The sequence below is a fragment of the Elephas maximus genome, chromosome 3, assembly GCF_024166365.1.
Source record: "Elephas maximus indicus isolate mEleMax1 chromosome 3, mEleMax1 primary haplotype, whole genome shotgun sequence".
Taxonomy (NCBI): domain Eukaryota; kingdom Metazoa; phylum Chordata; class Mammalia; order Proboscidea; family Elephantidae; genus Elephas; species Elephas maximus.
Window position 1 is genome coordinate 98,103,396 of NC_064821.1, and position 18,927 is coordinate 98,122,322.

General features: G+C 47.9%; 1 protein-coding gene across 1 annotated transcript in view; it reads left to right on the forward strand.

The window, feature by feature from the left end:
• MROH7 (maestro heat like repeat family member 7) overlaps positions 1-18,927 on the forward strand; it is a 60,997-nt gene that overhangs the window by 18,447 nt on the left and 23,623 nt on the right. Inside the window, exons 7-13 of the mRNA XM_049879352.1 lie at positions 349-453; positions 658-793; positions 6,345-6,457; positions 6,783-6,959; positions 7,439-7,593; positions 10,316-10,454; positions 15,647-15,837. Of these exons, the coding sequence (XP_049735309.1) occupies positions 349-453; positions 658-793; positions 6,345-6,457; positions 6,783-6,959; positions 7,439-7,593; positions 10,316-10,454; positions 15,647-15,837 (1,016 nt within the window). The remainder of the gene's footprint in view (positions 1-348; positions 454-657; positions 794-6,344; positions 6,458-6,782; positions 6,960-7,438; positions 7,594-10,315; positions 10,455-15,646; positions 15,838-18,927) is intronic.

Here is an 18,927-nt window from a genome sequence, read left to right on the forward strand (position 1 = left end):
AGTCCTGCACCCCTTCACTCTCTCTCTGTCCCCCATCTTCCTGCTTTAGATGTCCCCATCTCCTCTCTACTCCATTCTCCTCTCTGTCTCTCTCTTGTGTCTGCAAGACCCTCCACCTCTCATTTCTCCTCATCAACCCACTTCTTCCCTCCTGTTTCTCAGCCCTGTTCTCAGCTTCTGGACCCTATCACCCCCTAAACTCTGAAAAGAGGATGAGGGCTGTGGTGAGTTACCTTCACACCCTCCGTGGAAGCTTCCTGCTGATTGGCAATGGCTGGCTGTCCACCCCAGCAGCAGGGGCTGGCATCCAGCCTGCAGTTCTCAGTCCTGCTCTTATTGTCCCCACAGCCCCTGGGGCCCTGGATGAACTCTGGGAAAGCCCATGAGAGAGCGCGGGCTGTGAACAGCAATGTCTCCGTGTTGAACCACACACTTCTGACTCTGCCTTTCTTTGTGAGTGGCCCCTGGGAGGGGTGGGCAGTCATGGGGAGAATCTTCCTAGTTCTGAGAGGGCCTGTGCATCTATCCAGGGAATGCTGGGTGGCCCTCACTATCCTCTATCTGCTGCCAGGGCCAAACCATTCGGCTCTGTTCACCATTACCGTATAGTGTTATCGAACCAATAAGACTCAGTCTCTAAGATTCTGACACAAATAGATGTCCTCGGGGTTCCCGGCACTGGGGCTTCTGCTGGGGAGGCTCATCCTTCGCATCGGGGATCCTGACGAGGAGATCGGCCGGGAAGCTCTGGACGGCATCACCATCCTTTACACCATTCTGGAGCTCCAAAAGAGTAAGCCCTATTTGAGTGCTTCCAAAGCAAGACCTCTGAATAGACGCTCAGCGTGGGAATCTGGGGTGAGGCAGGCTGGGGCCTTGGCAATAAAGTGCTGGTGAGATATGGGGGAGACCAGGGTAAGGTCAGATGGGCCTGGGACAACTTGTGTGAAGCCTTAGTCACTTCAGAACCAGAGACAGCCTACAAACAAACCTGTTTTGTTTAAAGAAACCCTTTTTCTACCTGAGCATTTTTTCATCCTTCCAAGCTTAATTTGTGACTTATCTTCACGTTTCCATGCTATTGCATATACCAGGGCGTGATAGCCTTAATGGCAAGCTTCTTTGTCTTCCCTACTGGATTTATTACCCCATTGAGGGTAGACCAGGGTGGTTTCTTATTCACAACAGTATTCTTAAGGCCTAGCACTGGGACTGGCACATGGTGGGTGCTCAGTGAATATTTATTGAATGAGTGAACCAAAAACAGGTCTTATCTTAGAATCTGGAGTGGTTAAAACCCATTGTTGAGGGACTACCCCTAGATTTGGCATCAGGGAACTGGGAATGTGGTATGGGCTGACACAGGTACTCATCTGGCCCTGCATCTACAGCTAGAGGTGGATGGTACCAGCTGTTACTTACCTTCTTCTTCTCCATTGTCCCAACTCTGCCCCAAACCAGAGGACCTTGACATATTGTTTAAACTCCACTGGCTCTGGAGACATAGTGACCTAGGTAAAAGACCCAGCTCTGGCCCTTCCTAGCTGTGTGACCTCAGGCAAACGACATTGCTTACCCAGGCCTAGGTCTCCTCATCTGTAAAAAGGGCACAATAGGTATAACTTGCAAGCTTTTCAAAAGATTAAACAAGATCCTATATGTGAAGAGGCCAGCTCAGTGCTGGGTCATTATAGGTACTTGTTGTATAGAGTTTCTTTTGTCCCTCACCTACAAGGCCCATCTTCCTCATTTCAGCCTATCACTCCAGCCTTCGGGGATCTGTCTGCTGTCCCTGCTCTTCTGGATCCCCAGTGTTGGGGCAAAGATTTGGTCCCTGGGAACTACTCACGCCTCCTGAGTGATGGGGTGAGGGTGGTACAAGCCATGTTATGCCTGGCCTTAACCAAAACAAAAAACCCCACTGCCGCCAAGCCGATTCTGACTCACAGCGACCCTGTAGGACAGAGTAGACTACTGCATAGAGTTTCAAAGGAGCAGCTGGTAGATTCGAACTGCCGACCTTTTGATTAGCACCCAAACGCTTAGCCACTTCACCATCTGGGCTCCATGATTGGCCTGAGGGGTAGGAATATTACAGACCAAATTAGAATTGTCAGATTTGGCAAATAAAAATACAGAATGTGCAGTTAAATTTGAATTTCAGATAAATGAATAATTTTTAGTATATTTGGGACATACTTATACTAAAAATTATTCATTGTTTATCTGAATTCAAATGTAACTGGGCAGCCTGTATTTTATTTTGTATTTCTCCCTAGGTCAAACCCACATTGGCAAAGTCTCAAGGAGTAAAGTGGCTTGTCCAGACACCCTGACTACAAGAAGCAAATCTATATTCCAACCCGGGTCTGCCAGATTACAGACCTCAAGCTCTTTCCCTTTACAAACAACCCCCGCACTTGGTCCTTAGGATCACTCTGCCTTGATGGCCCTTTCTTGTGGCACAGTGCTTAAGTGCTTGGCTGCTAAGCAAAAGGTCAGCAGTTTGAATCCACTAGCTGCTCCTTGGAAACCCTATGGGGCACTAGGAGTCGGAGCTGATTCCACAGCAAGGAGTTTGGTTTGGTTTTGGTGTTTTGCATACCTTGAGGGGATGCAGGCAGGACCCAGGCCAGGCCCTGGTAAGGGCTCAGGAAATGGACCTGAAATGCGTTTCTTTCCACAGAAAATATGGAGCCCCTGAGTCCCTGGGTGGCACAAATGGTTAAGTATTCAGCTACTAGCCAAAAGGTTGGCAGTTCAAACCCACCCAGAGTTGCCTTGGAAGACAGGCCTGGAGATCTGCTTCCAAAGGTCACAACCTTGAAAACCTTATGGAGCAGTTCTACTCTGCATACGTGGGGTCCCCATGAGTCGGAATCGACTTCACAGCCACTGACAACAACATGTGCCAGGTACTATTCTAGGTACTGCAGACATAGCAGTGAAGAGATGAATTCAACTATCCACCCTCATTAAGCGTGTGTTCTTGTTGCCCCAAGACAAACAATGAACAAAATAAATAATACATATTGCAAGTCACATGGTGAAAGTGCTTTAAAAAAAAAAAAGGCAGAAAAGGGAATTGGGAGTGCCTGGGGTAGAAGGGTTACAATTTAAAAGGGGCACCACCATCATCCCCAGCCCCAGAATGTAAAAAATGAAACAGATGAAAATAGGGACAACATTAGGAGCCCTAACACATGGCACAAACAGTATATAAAACATTACTAACAATGCAGAAGAAAAACTAGATAACTGGGAACTCCTAAAAATCAAACACCTATCCTCATCCGAAGACTTCACCAAAAGAGTAAAAAGATTACCTACAGACCGGGAAAAAGTTTTTAGCTATGGCATTTCCGATCAGCACCTGATCTCTAAAATCTACACGGTACTGCAAAAACTCAGCTACAAAAAGACAAATAACCCAATTTAAAAAAATGGGCAAAGGATATGAACAGGCACTTCACTAAAGAAGACATTCAGGCAGCTAACAGATACATGAGGAAGTGCTTAGGATCATTAGCCATTAGAGAAATGCAAATCAAAGCTACTATGAGATTCCATCTCACTCCAACAAGGCTGGCACTAATCCAAAAAACACAAAATAATAACTGTTGGAGAGGTTGTGGAGAGACTGGAATACTTATACACTGCTGATGGGAATATAAAATCACACAACCACTGTGGAAATCGATTTGGCGCTTCCTTTTTTTTGCTGGGTAGAAAGCTAGAAATAGAACTACCATAAAAAAAAAAAAAAAAGGATCCAGCAATCCCACTCCTTGGAATATATCCTAGAGAAATAAGAGCCTTTATACAAACACATATGTGCACACCCATGTTCATTGCAGCACTGTTTTCAATAGCAAAAAATGGAAGCAACCAAGGTGCCCATCAACGGATGAATGAATATATAAATTATGGTATATTCACGCGATGGAATACTATACATCCATAAAGAACAGTGAGGAATCTGTGAAACATTTCATAACATGGAGGAGTCTGGAAGGCATTATGCTAAATGAAATTAGTCAGTTGCAAAAGGACAAATATTGTATAAGACCATTATTACAAGAACTGGAGAAACAGTTTAAACAGAGAAGAAAAATTCTTTGACGGTTATGAGAGAAGGGAGGGAGGGAGGGAGGGAGGGAGGGAGAGGGGTATTCACTAATTAGGTAGTAGATGAGAACTACTTTAGGTGAAGGGAAAGACAACACACAATACAGGAGAGGTCAGCACAGCTGGACTAAACCAAAAGCAAAGAAGTTTCCTGAATGAACTGAATGCTTCGAAGGCCAGCATAGCAGGGGTAGGGGTTTGGGGATCATGGTTTCAGGGGACATCTAAGTCAAGTGGCATAATAAAATCTATTAAGGAAACATTCTGCATCCCACTTTGGAGAGTGGCGTCTGGGGTCTTAAGCGCTAGCAAGCAGCCATCTAAGGTGCATCAATTGGTCTCAACCCACCTGGAGCAAAGGAGAATGAAGAACACGAAGGACACAAGGTAATTATGAGTCCAAGAGACAGAAAGGGGCACATAAACCGGAGACTACAGCATCCTGAGACCAGAAGAACTAGATGGTGCCTGGCTACAACCGATGACTGCCCTGATAGGGAACACAACAGAGAACCCCTGAGGGAGCAGGAGAGCAGTGGAATGCAGACCCCAAATCCTTGTAAAAAGACCAGACTTAATGGTCCGACTGAGACTAGAAGGACCCTGGTGGTCGTGGCCCCCAGACCTTCTATTGGCCTGGGACAGGAACCATTCCCAAAGCCAACTCTTCAGACAGGGATTAGATTGAACTGGACAATGGGATAGAAAATGATGCTGGTGAGGAGTGAGCTTCTTGGATCAAGTAGACACTTGAGACTATGTGGGCAGCTCCTATCCGGAAGGGAGATGAGAGGGCAGAGGAGGTTAGAAGCTGGCTAAATGGACACGAAAAGAGAGAGTGGAGGGAAGGAGCAGACGGTCTTATTAGAGGGAGAGCAGTTAAGAGTATATAGCAAGGTGCATATAAATTTTTGTATGAGATACTGACTCAATTTGTAAACTTTCACTTAAAGCACAATAAAAAAAAAACAGACTGGCAATACCATGTGCTGGCAAGATGTGGAGCAGCCAGAACTCTTATACACGGATAAAAAAAAAAAAAAACAAACCCAAATCCATTGCTGTGGAGTCAATTCCAACTCATAGTGACCCTACAGGACAGAGTAGAACTGCTCCACAGGGTTTCCAAGCAGCACCTGGTGGATTCAAACCGCCAATCATTTGTTTAGCAGCTGTAGCACTTAACCACTATACCACCGGGGTTTCCCGTACACCACCAGTAGGAGCTAGTTGGCTAATTCCCCGCTGTGGAAATTGTTCAGTAGTATCTCCTGAAGCTGAACATATGCCTACCCCACCGTCCAGAAATTCCACTCCTAGGTATATGCCCCCCAAAAAATGTGTACATATTTTCACCAAAAGACATGTACTAGAATGTTCATCGTAGTTCTACGCATAATAGCTAGAAACAGCCCAAATGTCCATCACAAGTCCAAAACCCAAACCAAACCCAGTGCTGTCGAGTCGATTCCGACTCATAGCGACCCTATGGGACAGAGTAGAACTGCTCCATAGAGTTTCCAAGGAGCGCCTGGCGGATTCCAACTGCCGACCCTTTGGTTAGCAGCTGTAGCACTTAACCACTACGCCGCCAGGGTTTCCCCATCACAAGTAGAATAGATAAATAAGTGGTGATATATTTACACCACGGAAACTCTGGCGGCGTAGTGCCCAAGTGCTACAGCTGCTAACCGCAGGGTCGGCAGTTCCAATCCGCCAGGCGCTCCTTGGAGACTCTATGGGGCAGTTCTACTCTGTCCTATAGGGTCGCTATGAGTCGGAATCGACTCGACAGCACTCGGTTTGGTTTGGGTTTTATATTTACACCATGGGAATTTAGACAGCACTGAGAATGAATGAACTAATGCTACCTGCGACAGTATAGATGAATCTCACCCATGTAATGTTGAGTAAAAGGAACCAGCTGCAAAGGACAACATATTGTCTGAGTCCATTTAAACAAAGTTCAAAAGCAAGCAGAACTAATCTAGGGATGCAGAAGTTGGAAGAGCAGTTACCCTGGGCGGGGAGGGGATAATGATTGGAAGCGGGGGGCACAAAAGGGGCTTCTGGGGTGCCTGTCATGCTCCAAATTTGCTGGCTACACAGTATGTTCACTGCGTGCAAATTTATCACGGGGGTTACTTAAGATCTGTACACTTCTGGTTTAAACAATTAGGGTGGCCAGGCCTCACGGAGATGTTCTCTCCTTGCAGGAGCCAGAGACAAGGAGCAGACCAACAAGATGGACCTCTACGAGAGCAACAAGCGCTTCCTGGGGCCCTATAACCCCGTCAGCCCGTGCCAGAACATCCTGCGTGTGATCGCGGTGACTGCCTGCTGCCTGTCAGCCTTCCACCCCAAGTGCCTTACCCTCCCCCTCCCTCAGCTGGCCCCCTCTGCAGGAAGCCTTCCCCATCTCGTTAGCCCCTCCTGAGCACCTCCTCCTCCTCTGCCCTTTGCCACGACTCCTGGGTCATGACTTTGTTCTCCTTGATAGGTGCTACCCAGTCCTGGGGGCAGGGACCATGTCATCTCTTCTACTGTAGCCCCTCCTCCCCTACCAACCCTGTATGCGTGGGCCCCTCTGTGGCTGTGTTTGTACATCTGTATATTGTGCCAGGTATGTCAGCATCTCTCCATCTTTGTTTCAGGAATTTGGGGACTTCCTGGGACCCCAACAGGTAAAGGACCTGCTGCTGGCAGCCCTGGAAGGGTTGAAGGGTGGCTCAGAGGCTCTTGGGAAGGACTCGGGGGAGATGATGCAGCTGGCTTCGGAAGTCACGCTCAGCTCGGTGCTGGAGTGGTACCGGCACAGGGCGCTGGAGGTGGTAAGGCCCGCTGCGGGCAGGGGACTGGGCTGTCACTGGGGGTCTGGGAGTCCCTACAGGGCCTGCTTGTTACTCTGAGCAGCCTGCTTGTCTGTGGATGAGGTTGGAGGGGTGGGGAGTGATGTTGAAACCCTAACCAAGCACTGGGGCAGAGTAGAGTGGAGGGGTGGTAGCTGAGTTCTGGGAGCCCCCAACCTGCAGCTTTCTCCCCACCCCCAAGAGAAAGCAAACTGAGTTGGGAGGGGGAGGAGGCAGCTGATACCAACTGACTCATCCCAGGGAAGAGCAGGCGCTGGCTGTCTGTCCCCCCATTTCTCTCCTTGCTTTCTCCTCCCTGCCTCCTGTCACCCTCTCTCCTGTCACTCCTGTCACATCCCTTCCTTCCTCCTCCCATCCCCCTACGCCCTTCCCCCATGCCTCCTTTGGCTTCTCTGTCTGCCTGCCTCCCACCTGTTCATGGCTGCCTGGCTGTGCCCCAGATCCCGGAAATCATGCAGGCCATCTATGTGCAGCTGAGCCACATCCAGGAGCCACGGGCCCGCGAGGTGGCCCTGCTGCCTGTCTCCCTTCTGGCCAGCTCCTTCATGACTGAGGTGGTTGTGGCCCTGCTCATGTGCCCCCTCCCACTGGACAGGTACCAAGTGGGGGCTGGGAACCCCCCCTTCTGCTCCCCTGCCCTCCCAGATGGCCCTTCTTCATGAGCACTGCTGGGTGTCAAGCACCATGCTGGGCATTTAGTACATTCTCCAATTCTCACAACAGTCCCATTTACAGATGAGGAAACTGAGGCTCAGCAGGTAGTTTCTTGCCCTGGGTACCAGTGAGCAAGCAACAAAACCAGGACCTAAACTCAGGTCTGACTGACTCCAAGCCCAGAGCTCTTTTAGTGATACCAGGGAAAGGAGGCCTGAGTGTTGCCCTGACTCTACCTTCAGCTGCTGTGTGACTTTGGGCAACTGCTTGCCCTTTCTGGGCTTCAGTGTTCCCCCATAGTCGAGAGGAAGAAATATCCCTGCATCTACACTGGAGGGGTAGTTGTGACAAGTAATGCAGCCAGTGGTCCTGAGTGCCTGCTGGGGCCTGGCCTCTGCTGGAGGACATGCCACACTCACATTCTGATGGACAGAGGGGAACAGGGCCAGACAGTGAGCTCGTGGGCACCAGAGACCAGCATGGCTGGCCTCAGCCTCTCAGCGCAGGAAACATGCCCATGTGTTCTGTGAATGAATAAAACAAGGCGTTGTGTGGTATTGTTATTAATTGCAATCGATTCCAACACATGGTGATCCCATGTGTGTCAGAGTAGGACTGCTCCATAGGGTTTTCTTGGCTGTAATATTAATGGAAGCAGATTACCAGGGCTTTTCTTCTGCAGTGCTGCTGGGTGGGTTCAAACTGCCAACCTTTAAGTTAGCACTCGATTGCAAAGTCGTTTGAGAACAAATGTGAAAGAATTGTGCAGAGCTGGGCAAATGGGGTGTGTTTCCAGTAAAGAGCATTGCTATCATTCATAGAGACTGAGAGTAATCAGGATGGCGAGGGCCAGCCTGGCATAGCCCCATCCTCCCACCTGGAAGGATTTCACCCTTATCAGCTGCACTGACCACCAGGGCGGTTTCTTTTGGGTCCAACTAAACATTCAGATTCACGAGACTATCCTGGGCCACACTTGACACTGGAGTCATTCAGGATAGAGAACAGGGCAGTGTCAGGGGCTTCTCTTTGCAGATGTCCCCACAGTCATTCACACAGCAGTCCAGACAGGGCTGAGACTGGGGTGAGGCAAATGAGGCACTCAGGATGCAAAAGTTAAGGAGGCAACTACACTCAGGTGCTGAGGCTGCACTTGCAGGAACCTAAGAGTGAGCGCCTCCTTAAATCTTGGGCCCTGGATGCCTCACTTGCCTCACCCTAGTTTTGGCCTTGAGTCCAGTAGTTGATCTCTTGGGCCTGCCAGGTGAAAGCTCAGGGGTGAGCAGAGGACTAGCTAAGGAGGGCAGGTAGGGCGCGTGCCCCGGGCTTCACCTGCATGCTCTGGGCACCGCTTGAGGCAGGGAGCCAATTAGCAGTTTCTATTGGCCATCACAGTTTCCATTGCCAGCTGTGAGAGACCATTCAGCAATTTAACACTAATTGACCTAGGGGCTATTTTCCGTAGTTAGGCCCCTGGGTGTGAGGGAAGGAGGCTCATGGGGTGAGTTCAGGAGCTGCCCTGGCTTAAGTGGCTGAGGCCTCGCGGGAAACAATCTCTCCTATAATAACTCCATAGAGCTGGGTTCCAGGGTTCCCACTGGGACAAGCTCAGTTACAAGAGTCACAGCACCCTGGGAAGCTCAATGCTGTAGTATCCCCACCCGGTTCTTATAGTTAATATATACTTCTTCCCAGCCCAGATGCAATTTACCAGTCGGGTCATTTCTACCATAAGCAACGTTGCCTAGCAACATAGTTGACATACTATCTTTATCAGGTTTCCAGGGGAACAGAGCTAGAAAGTTAATGGAAGGTTCAAATGCTCATGCAGAAGGGAAAAAGATTTTTGTTAACCCTTTACCACACCGGCCCATCAGCACTGCTCCCTGGTATTGTGTGACAAGTGCAAGATCCAGGCCCCAGAGGGTTCAGCTGCTTTGATTCTTGCTCCTTGGCATAGAGGAAAGAACATAGGCTTTAGAGAGCTTAAAAAAAAAAAAAAGAACAGTTGCCATCTAGTCGATTCCAACTCCTAGTAACCTCATGTGTGCAGGGTAGAACTGTACTCTATAAGGTTTTTAAGGCTGTGACCTTTCAGAAGCAGATTGCCAGGCCTTTCTTCCAGGGCACCTGGGTGGATTCAAACTGCCAACTTTTCAGTTAGTAGTTGGGCACTTAACCAAATGTGCCATCTGGGGATGGAGACATTGGACCTGATCTAGTCTTGATTCTGCTGCTCATCAGCTGTATAGTCCTGGACTAGTGACTTCAGCTCTCTGAACCTCAATTCTGCATCTGTAAAACGGGAATGACAACACCCACTTTGAGGGGCATGAGATTTCAATGACCTTGAATGTCTTGACTGTCTTGTTCATGTCTGTATTCCCAGAGATTTGGCCTAGTGTCTTGCATATAGCAAATCATAAATATTTGCTAAGGAAATAAATTCTATGTAAGCACCTGGTATGATACCCAGGAAACAGCTTTTTCAATAGTTATTAGCACCCCTGCTTCCTGGGGAGTGTTTTTTGGACCATTCTTTCCTGGCATGCCCATGAATGTCATTACAATGGCACCTTCTCTTTCCCCTCCCCAAATCATTTGAAGGAGGGTGGGCCCCACTGCCCTGGCCACCACTAACCATCCTCCCTGTGGCCTTTCAGCAATGGAGCAGAGATGTGGAGGCAGCTAATACTGCGCAAGCCCAGCTGTGATGTCCGAGACCTCCTGGATCTACTGCTGACCAGCCTGAAGGAGAAGCCTGTCACTAAGAAGGGCCGGGCCTCCATCGTGCCCCTAGCGGTGAGGATCCGCCCCCAGCTCTGCCCCTTCCTGCCCTTCTCCTCTCCTTCCCTCCCTTTACTGAGCTCAGCACAAAGGGCTTCTTCGGCTTTGAGTTTCCCACGCCGCCAGTAACTGGTTACGTGGCCTTAGGCAAGTCTCTGTCTCTGGGCTCTTGTCATCTGCTGGACAATAACAGTAGTGCTACTTACAGTGACAGCAGCAGCCTGGGACAGTGGAAACAAAACAGCCTCGGAGCCACAGCTCTGAGTCTGAGTCTGACGTTACTACGCTACTAGTTTGTGACCTGAGCAAGTCATTTCACCTCTCTGAGGCTGAGTCTCTGCATCCATAAATGGAAATAGTATCTGCCTTATTTGGTGGTTGTGAAGATTAAATGAGAACTCATTTCTTCATTTAGGCAGCACAAATGCTTAACTACTCCTTGCTGCCAGGCTCAGTGCAGCCCTGGGAGCACAGAGGGAAGAGGCAGCTCTGACTGCAGGGTGCTGGCTGACAGTCAGGTGGGAGAGGCAGGAAGAGCTGGCAGATAGCAGGTGCCTGCTACAAGTGGACTGGAGAGATGGGTTTCTCTGTGCCTCCATTGCCACCACCCTGGTCCAAGCCTGCTGGATGACACCCCTGCTTCTCACTCATCTCCCTGCCTCCACTCTTGCCCCTCCAATCTATACCTGTTGCTGTTGAGTTGACTCTGACTCATGGTGACCCCCTGTGTGCAGAGCAGAACGGCTCCATAGGATTTTCAAGGCTGTGAGCTTTCGGAAGTGGATCACCACGTCTTTCTTCCGAGGCATCTCCGGGTGGGTTCGAGCCAGCAACCTTTCTATGGTAGTAGAGCACTTAACCATTTATGTTACCCAGGGGCTCCTTCCAATCTGTACCACAGCCAAAAAGTCTTTGAGAAATATACATCCATTCTTCTCACCCTCCTCAATGGCTTCCGTTGCCCTTGAGAGTAACACACTCGTCCTGCCTGTGCTGCAAGGCCCTGCACCCCTCTCTAGGCTCGCCACACTCCATGATCCTTGTGCTTGTTCTGCCTCACCTCCCTGGTCTTTCTCAGGACTTCATACCTACCACATGTCCTCCTGCCACAGGCCCTTTGCACGTGCTGTTCTCTCTGCCTAGAAGATTCTCCACTTACTCAACTCATACTCATCTCTCAGTTCTCAGCTCAAATATCACCTCCTCAGGAAGGTCCTCCCCAATCTCTCTGACCAGGTCAAGTATGTCTGTTACACTTTCCCATGACACATACTTCACCTTGGGGGAATTTACCCCAGTTGTGATTTGACGGAAGTGTGGGCAATTGTTGGATAATTATGTGAGATGGATGAGGTAGTATCTGTGCCTGTTTTGTTCACCATGATATCCCAATGCCTAGCATACACCTGGCACATAGTAGGCACTTGAAAAATTTTTGTTGGGCTGATTTATTTATTCAATAAATATTTATTGAGCACCTACTGTGTGCCAGGCACACTCAAAGGTTCTGAGGATTCAGCAGAGAACGAGATATTCTGATGAAGGGGAGTATCTTAGTTATCTAGTGCTGCTGTAACAGAAATACCACAGGTGAATGGCTTTAACAAAGAGGAATGTATTTCCTCACAATAAAGTAGTCTAAAAGTCCAAATTCAGGGCATCAGCTCCAGGGGAAGGCTTTCTCTCTCTGTCGGCCTTCTCATCAATCTTCCAACAGACTAGGTGCTTCTCCGTGCAAGGACTCTGGGTCCGAAGGATGCACTCTGCTCCTAACACTGCTTTCTTGGTGGTACGGGGTCCCCGACTCTCTGCTTGCTTCCTTTTCCTTTTATCTCTTCTAAGATAAAAGGTGGTGCAGGCCACATCCCAGGGAGACTCCCTTTACATCGAATCAGGATGTGACCTGGGTAAGGGTGTTACAATCCCACCCTAATCCTCTTTGACATAAAATTACAATCACAAAATGGAGGACAACCACACGATACTGGGAATCATAGCCTAACCAAGTTGAGGTGTACTTTGGGGGGACACAATTCAATCCATGAGATTGAGCAAATAAATAAATATGTAGTAGACAGAGGAGGGGGTGCTTTATCCCATTTCCAGAGGAGGGTACTGCTGCTCAGAGATGTTCCACATCTCAGTCAAGGTCACCTAACTAGTGAGTGGTGGTGCGAGGACTCTGGCCCAGACTGCTTACCCCCAAATCCCATGCTTCATTGCCGTATCTCCCCTACCACTGTGTTCTATGACTAGGGTGTCAGTGTCATTCTCTGCCTGATTTGGGCAATCATCCATTCCTCCTTCAATCACTGTGTGTTAGTGTGTTTACCAGTCACTCACTCAAGCTTCTTGTTCAACAAGCATAGTGTAGGTGTGGAGACGCCCTGAACAGAATTTTTATCTGTGGTATTGATAAACAGTTTGTGTAAGACAGAGCCAAGAGCAGAGCCCTCTGGCACCTGACTAGAGACGCTTCTCTACATTACAGACTGTACTCTGGAAATAGCAGCTTTGGGATCACTGTGAAAAGTGCAAGGGCTTTGAGTCCAAGAGGCTTGTCCTAGCTTTGCCACTGCCTCACTATATGTTTGTTAGGTGCTGTTGAGCAGGTTCCGACTCAAAGAGACCCCATGTACAACAGAACGAAACACTGCGCCACTGCCTCACTATATGTTTGTTAGGTGCTGTTGAGCAGGTTCCGACTCAAAGAGACCCCATGTACAACAGAACGAAACACTGCCCGGTCCTGCTTCATCCTCACAATTGTTGCTGTGTTTGAGCCCATTGTTGCAGCCACTGTGTCAGTCCATCTCCTTTAGGGTCTTCCTCTTTTTTGCTGACCCTCCACTTTACCAAGCATGATGTCATTCTCCAGGGACTGGTCTCTCCTAATAACATGTTCAAAGTATGTGAGGCAAAGTCTCGCCATCCTTGCTTCTAAAGAGCATTCTGGCTCGCCTTCTTCCAGGACAGATTGGTTTATTTTTCTCGCAGTCCAAGGCATATTCAGTATTCTTCACCAACACCATAAGTCAAAGTTATCAGTCCTTCTTTGGTCTTCCTTATTCATGGTATTTTCAATCATCTCATATGCATGCAAAGCTAGACAGTGAATAAGGAAGACCACACTATATAACCTTCACCGATCACTTCCCCTTTCCAGCCTTACCATTTAGATCTGTAAAATGGGTGGAAATAATTCCTGTCTTGTCTATCTTACCTAACTGTTGAGAAGAGTGAGATTGTGTATGAAAGGGCTTCCTAAGCAGCAAAGTACAAACAACTATTGTGGATTGCTCTCATCCAGCCCACATGATATTGCTTATTTCCAAGGGAACATGGGGATTCTTCCGCTCCACAATGAAATGCTTTTCCCTTGGGCTGGCTGCATGGGGCCTAGTGGCACAGCTCTTGACCATTGCTTTATAAAGTTGGCCCTCAGTAACTGCAGGTTCCACATCCACGGTTTCAATCAGCTGTGAATCGAAAATATTTGGACAAAAAAAAAAAGTTCCAAAAGCAAAACTTGGCATTTCGGTGAACCCATGTGAATGAAGTAATGTGTAGGCATACCCTGCCCTAGCCTCCTGCCATTTCAGGGATCCTCAGTCTCTCTCCAGCCCTCGTTGTTTGAGCATTGTTCCTCTCAGTCTCATGAGTTCTCTACTTGTGTTGTGTGCACCCTTTGTTTCTGTGAAAAAATGCCCCCTAAAAAGAAATTAAGGGGTCAAAGCAATCTCTCAAAGGCTAAGAGGGAGTGTAAAGTGCTATCTAGATAGCACTTTACAACTATTTACATAGTATTTACATTGTTTGGGTATTATAAGTAATCTAGAGATGATTTAAAGTACACGGGGAGGATGTATGTAGGTTATATTGCAAGTACAACGCCGTTTTATATTAGTGACTTGAGCTTTCTATCCCAGGGTCCGGGAATCACTCTCTGCAGATACCAAAGGCCGACTGCATAGCATTCTCACTACCACCATCTCATTTACCCTCCACCAAACCTGTGAGGTTGGCTGGAGGAGGATCAGTACTCCCACTTTACAGATGAGTCTGAGGTTCAAAGAAGGGACAGGGAATGGTGGAGCCAGAACGAGCCACTGGGTCTAGTTACCCCAACCTACGCCCTCTGCCCCAGCGCATTGTTCTCTGTCAGGGAGAGAGGCCTTGGTGGGCTGAGTGTGAGGGATGGGCCAGGCCAGGGCCAGAGCTGGGCTGGCAGATGGAGACACTGGATGGTGAGTGCAAAGTGGGTCCCAGGGAGCACTGTGGGCCAAATCCCAGCAAAGCCAAAGTCTGACTCCAAGTTCATGGGGCTTTGGAGGGTTGACAGAAGGAGCCATGGACTGGAACAGGCAGGAGAGGGCCTGCAGTGATGGAGTCCAGGACGGAGTCCAGGACAGAGTGCCTCCCCTGGCTCCTGCTCGAGCATTAGTTTTCCTTGGTGCTGATCACGTAGGGGCGGGGGTGGGGGGGGACAATCTAGTTTAATGGCCCAGGGTAAAGAGACCAGCCTGGTGCTCCCACCATCTGTGTGTCTATGTTGTGAATGAAGAGGAGACAGGGCACACTACGGCCAGTATCTGAAAACCTGAGTGCAAATCCCAGCTGTGCCCCCAAGGGGCTGGGTGACCTTGAGCCAGTCCATTTGTCCCTCTGAGCCATCTCCCCACCTGCAAAATGGGATCAAGACTGCCCCACAGGAGGTGGGAAGGGATCCCTCTGCCATGATTCTTCCAGGGTTGTGTAGCGATCAAACCCAGGACCAAAGCTATCAGCTACCGGTTGCTGTCAAGTTGATTCAGACAAATGATGACCCCATGTATGTCAGAGTAGAACTGTGCTCCATAGGGTTTCCAGCGGCTTATTTTACCAAAGTAGATCACCAGGTCTTTCTTCCAAGGTGCCTCTGGGTAGACTTGAACCTCCAACCTTTCAGTTAGCAGCCATGCATATTAACCATTTGTACTACCCGGGGACTCCTGGACCAAAGATAAGCGGCGGCTATTGTTACTGTTTTGGGTAGGACCCACCCAGAGGGCCAGGGGGCTTACGGGAGGATCTAGACTTTCCCAGGCTGGGCCAGAGAAAAGCAAAGATTTGGGTTCAACCTCCCCGAGAAGCAGTCCTGGCCCCAGCCGGGAGTGCTGGGAAGATGGGCCAGGATATCCCAGCAACCTCCCCTCTGCCCCCCACAGGCAGCCAGCGGCCTGTGTGAGCTCCTGTCTGTCAACAGCTGCATGGGTCGTGTAAGGCGAATCTACCCCCAGCTGCTCCTGGCCCTGCTCATTCAAGTCCACTACCACATTGGCCTCAACCTGCCTGGCCGTGTGTCCTCCCGCAAGGACACCAATAAGGATGCACAGCCGCCTGCCTTCGTACCTGTCCGGTATGCTTTGCCCATCTCACTTTATCTGCTGTCCCTGGCAGTGGGGACAGCCACCCAGCAAGGGCCCTTCCAGAAGTCCTTAGAGTGATCAATCAACAGAAATTAGCTTTGAGAATAGAAGAGAAAACAGAAAGACAATTTTAGTAGCGCCAATAATTCGTTCAACGATGGTTTTTGAGCACCTGCTCTGTGTCAGACACTGAACTTAGTACTGGACCCAGGAGAGGACCATAGTCCCTCTCCCAAGGCACTCACCATTTCATTTTCCTTTCCTCCCTCCCTAGAGATATTATTTGTATTAGGTTCATATCGAAGAACTGAGTGTCTTACTTTTAATTATTAATTATAATAGGTAATATATGCACATGGGTAAAACATTCAAAAGACAAAAAAGCAAGTCTCCCTTTTTATCCTACCCCTGTTATCCTCTCCAAAGACAACCATATTGTTATGGATTGAATTGTGTCCTCAAAATATGTGTCAACTTGGCTAGGCCATGATTCCTAGCATTGTGTGATTGTCCACCATTTTGTCATCTGATGTGATTTTCCTATGTGTTGTAAATCCTACCTCTATGATGTTAATGAGGTAGGATTAGAGGCAATTATGTTAATGAGGCAGGACTGGATCTACAAGATTAGGTTGTATCTTGAGTCAATCTCTTTCGGAATATAAAAGAGAGAAGCAAGCAGAGAGACAGGGGGACCTCATATCACCAAGGAAGTAGTGCCAGAAGCAGAGCGTGTCCTTTGGACCCGGTGTCCCTGTGCTGTGAAGCTTCTAGACCAGGGGAAAATTGATATGGACCTTCATCCAGAACTGAGAGAGAGAAAGCTTTCCTCTGGAGCTGGTGCCCTGAATTGGAACTTCTAGCCTACCAGACTGTGAGAAGATAAATTTCGGTTTGTTAAATCCACTCACTTGTGGTATTTCTGTTATAGCAGCACTAGATGACTAAGACACATATTTTTTTCATCCCCTTCCAGAGATGCTACCTGGTGGCCTATAAGAACAGAAGATTATTATCTCACAGTCCTGGAAGTTAGTACTTTGAATTCAGGGCCATCTCCGAAAGCTCTAGGGGAAGAACCTTCCCTGTTTCTCCCAGCTTCTGGTAGCTCCAAGTGTTCCTTAGCTTGCAGCTGTAGCATAACTCCACCTTCACATGGCCCTCTTCCCTCTGTCTCTCTGTGTCCCTTCTTTTATAAGGATACCATTCAGCTTGGATTAGGACCCACCCACTCCAGTATGTTGTTGTTAGCTGCCGTCGAGTTGGCCCCCAACCCAAGGCAACCTCACGCACAATGGAATGAAACGCACGTTGTGAGTGTCATTGGCTGATTTTTAGAACTAGATCTCCAGGCCTTTCTTCCTAGTCCATCTTAGTCTGGAAGCTCCACTGAAAGCTGATCAGCACCGTAGCAACCTGCAAGCTTTCCCTGACAGACGGGTGATGGTGGCCTTCCATGCGCAAGGCTGGGATTCTACCGCTGAACCACCACTGTCCCCTACTTCAGCATGACCTCATGTTAGCTGATAACATCTTCAAAGACCCTATTTCCAAAAAGGTCACATTCACAGCTACTGTGGGTTAGGCCTTCAACATATCTTTCTTTGAGAGAGATAATTCAATTCATAAGATGTGGTCTATACACATATAAGCACATGTATTTATATTCTCTATATTTACACCAGTGGTAGCATACCTTACGCACTGTTATGCAATTTTGCTCTTATCATATACTCTATTTTGGAGATTATTACATAAAAAGTTGCCTCATTATTTTAATAGCCACATAGTATTCCTATGAACAGAATTCCAACATAGTAATTTATTTAACTGGGCTCTTCTTGATTTAGGGAGTTTCTAGCCCTTGCATTTACGATGTTGTAGTGAATTTCGTTGTTCATATGTCTTTATGTACACGTGTGATTACATATGTAGGATGAATTCCTGAAGGTCGAATTGGTGCATCAAAGGATTTCTGTATTTAAATATTAAAGTGGAACAAGAATATGTGGTAGAAAATTCTTGACCTAAAGTGCTCATTTGCTAAACTGCTCCCCCACAGAGGGCACTGCCACCAGCAATGTATGAGAATGTCTATTTTTCCACACCCTCATCAACACAATTTATTACAAAATATTTTTATCTTTGCCAGTCTGAGAGCTGAAAAAACAAAAAACTATTTCATTATAGTTTTAGTTTACATTTCTCTTATTATGAGTGAGATTGAACATCTCTAAATAGGATTAAATGCCATTTGTATTTCTTTTTCGGTAAACTGCTCTTGACATTTGCCTATTTTTATATAGGACTGTTGGGAAATTTTCTTATTACTTTGTAAAAGCTCTTTGTATGTTAAGGAAATTAATTCTTTGTCATTTGCATACCAGTTTGTCACTTACCTTGTAACTATTTTATGGTCTTTTGGCATTCAAAAATTTTAGGTTTTTATATAGTTGAGTTTTATCATTCTTTTGTTTTGGGGCTTCTATTGCATATTATACTCCAAAAGGGGCATTTTGAAGGGCAGAGGGCAAGCAGTTGTGTAGGAGGGCTTGAAGTCAGAAAGTCTTGGATTTGAACCCTGGCTCTGTCATTTAGTGCTTTGTACTTTGGGTAAACTTGGCAGGTTGATTTCCTTGCCTATGAAATGGGGTAAATAATTCCCACCCCATAGGTGTGTTGTGAAGACCAAATAGGATCACCTCACTGACTGAGAGCACGTGCCCATAATGTGGCACCAATTCTGATTCTCCTGCACTAGTAGCTGCTGCTCCGAGCACATCGCCCTTGACACAGAAAGCTGGTAAGCTCTAGGATAAAACAAACCAAGAGGAAAGTGGGGAAGGTGCTGGAGGCGGAGGAGAAAGAGACGCACGGAGTGGAAACATTCCTGACTGTTGTATGATGAAGAGCATGACTTGCCAACGTGGAATGAAGCATTCATTCATTGAGTGACGACATGAGGGAGCTGGAAGAGAGCTGGCATGCCTGGCCTTACCTCCACGTCACAGAAAGCAGCCTGTGAGACAGAAACAGGCAGGCCAGCCACACACTGACAAGGGTCAGAAAAATCACGAGGC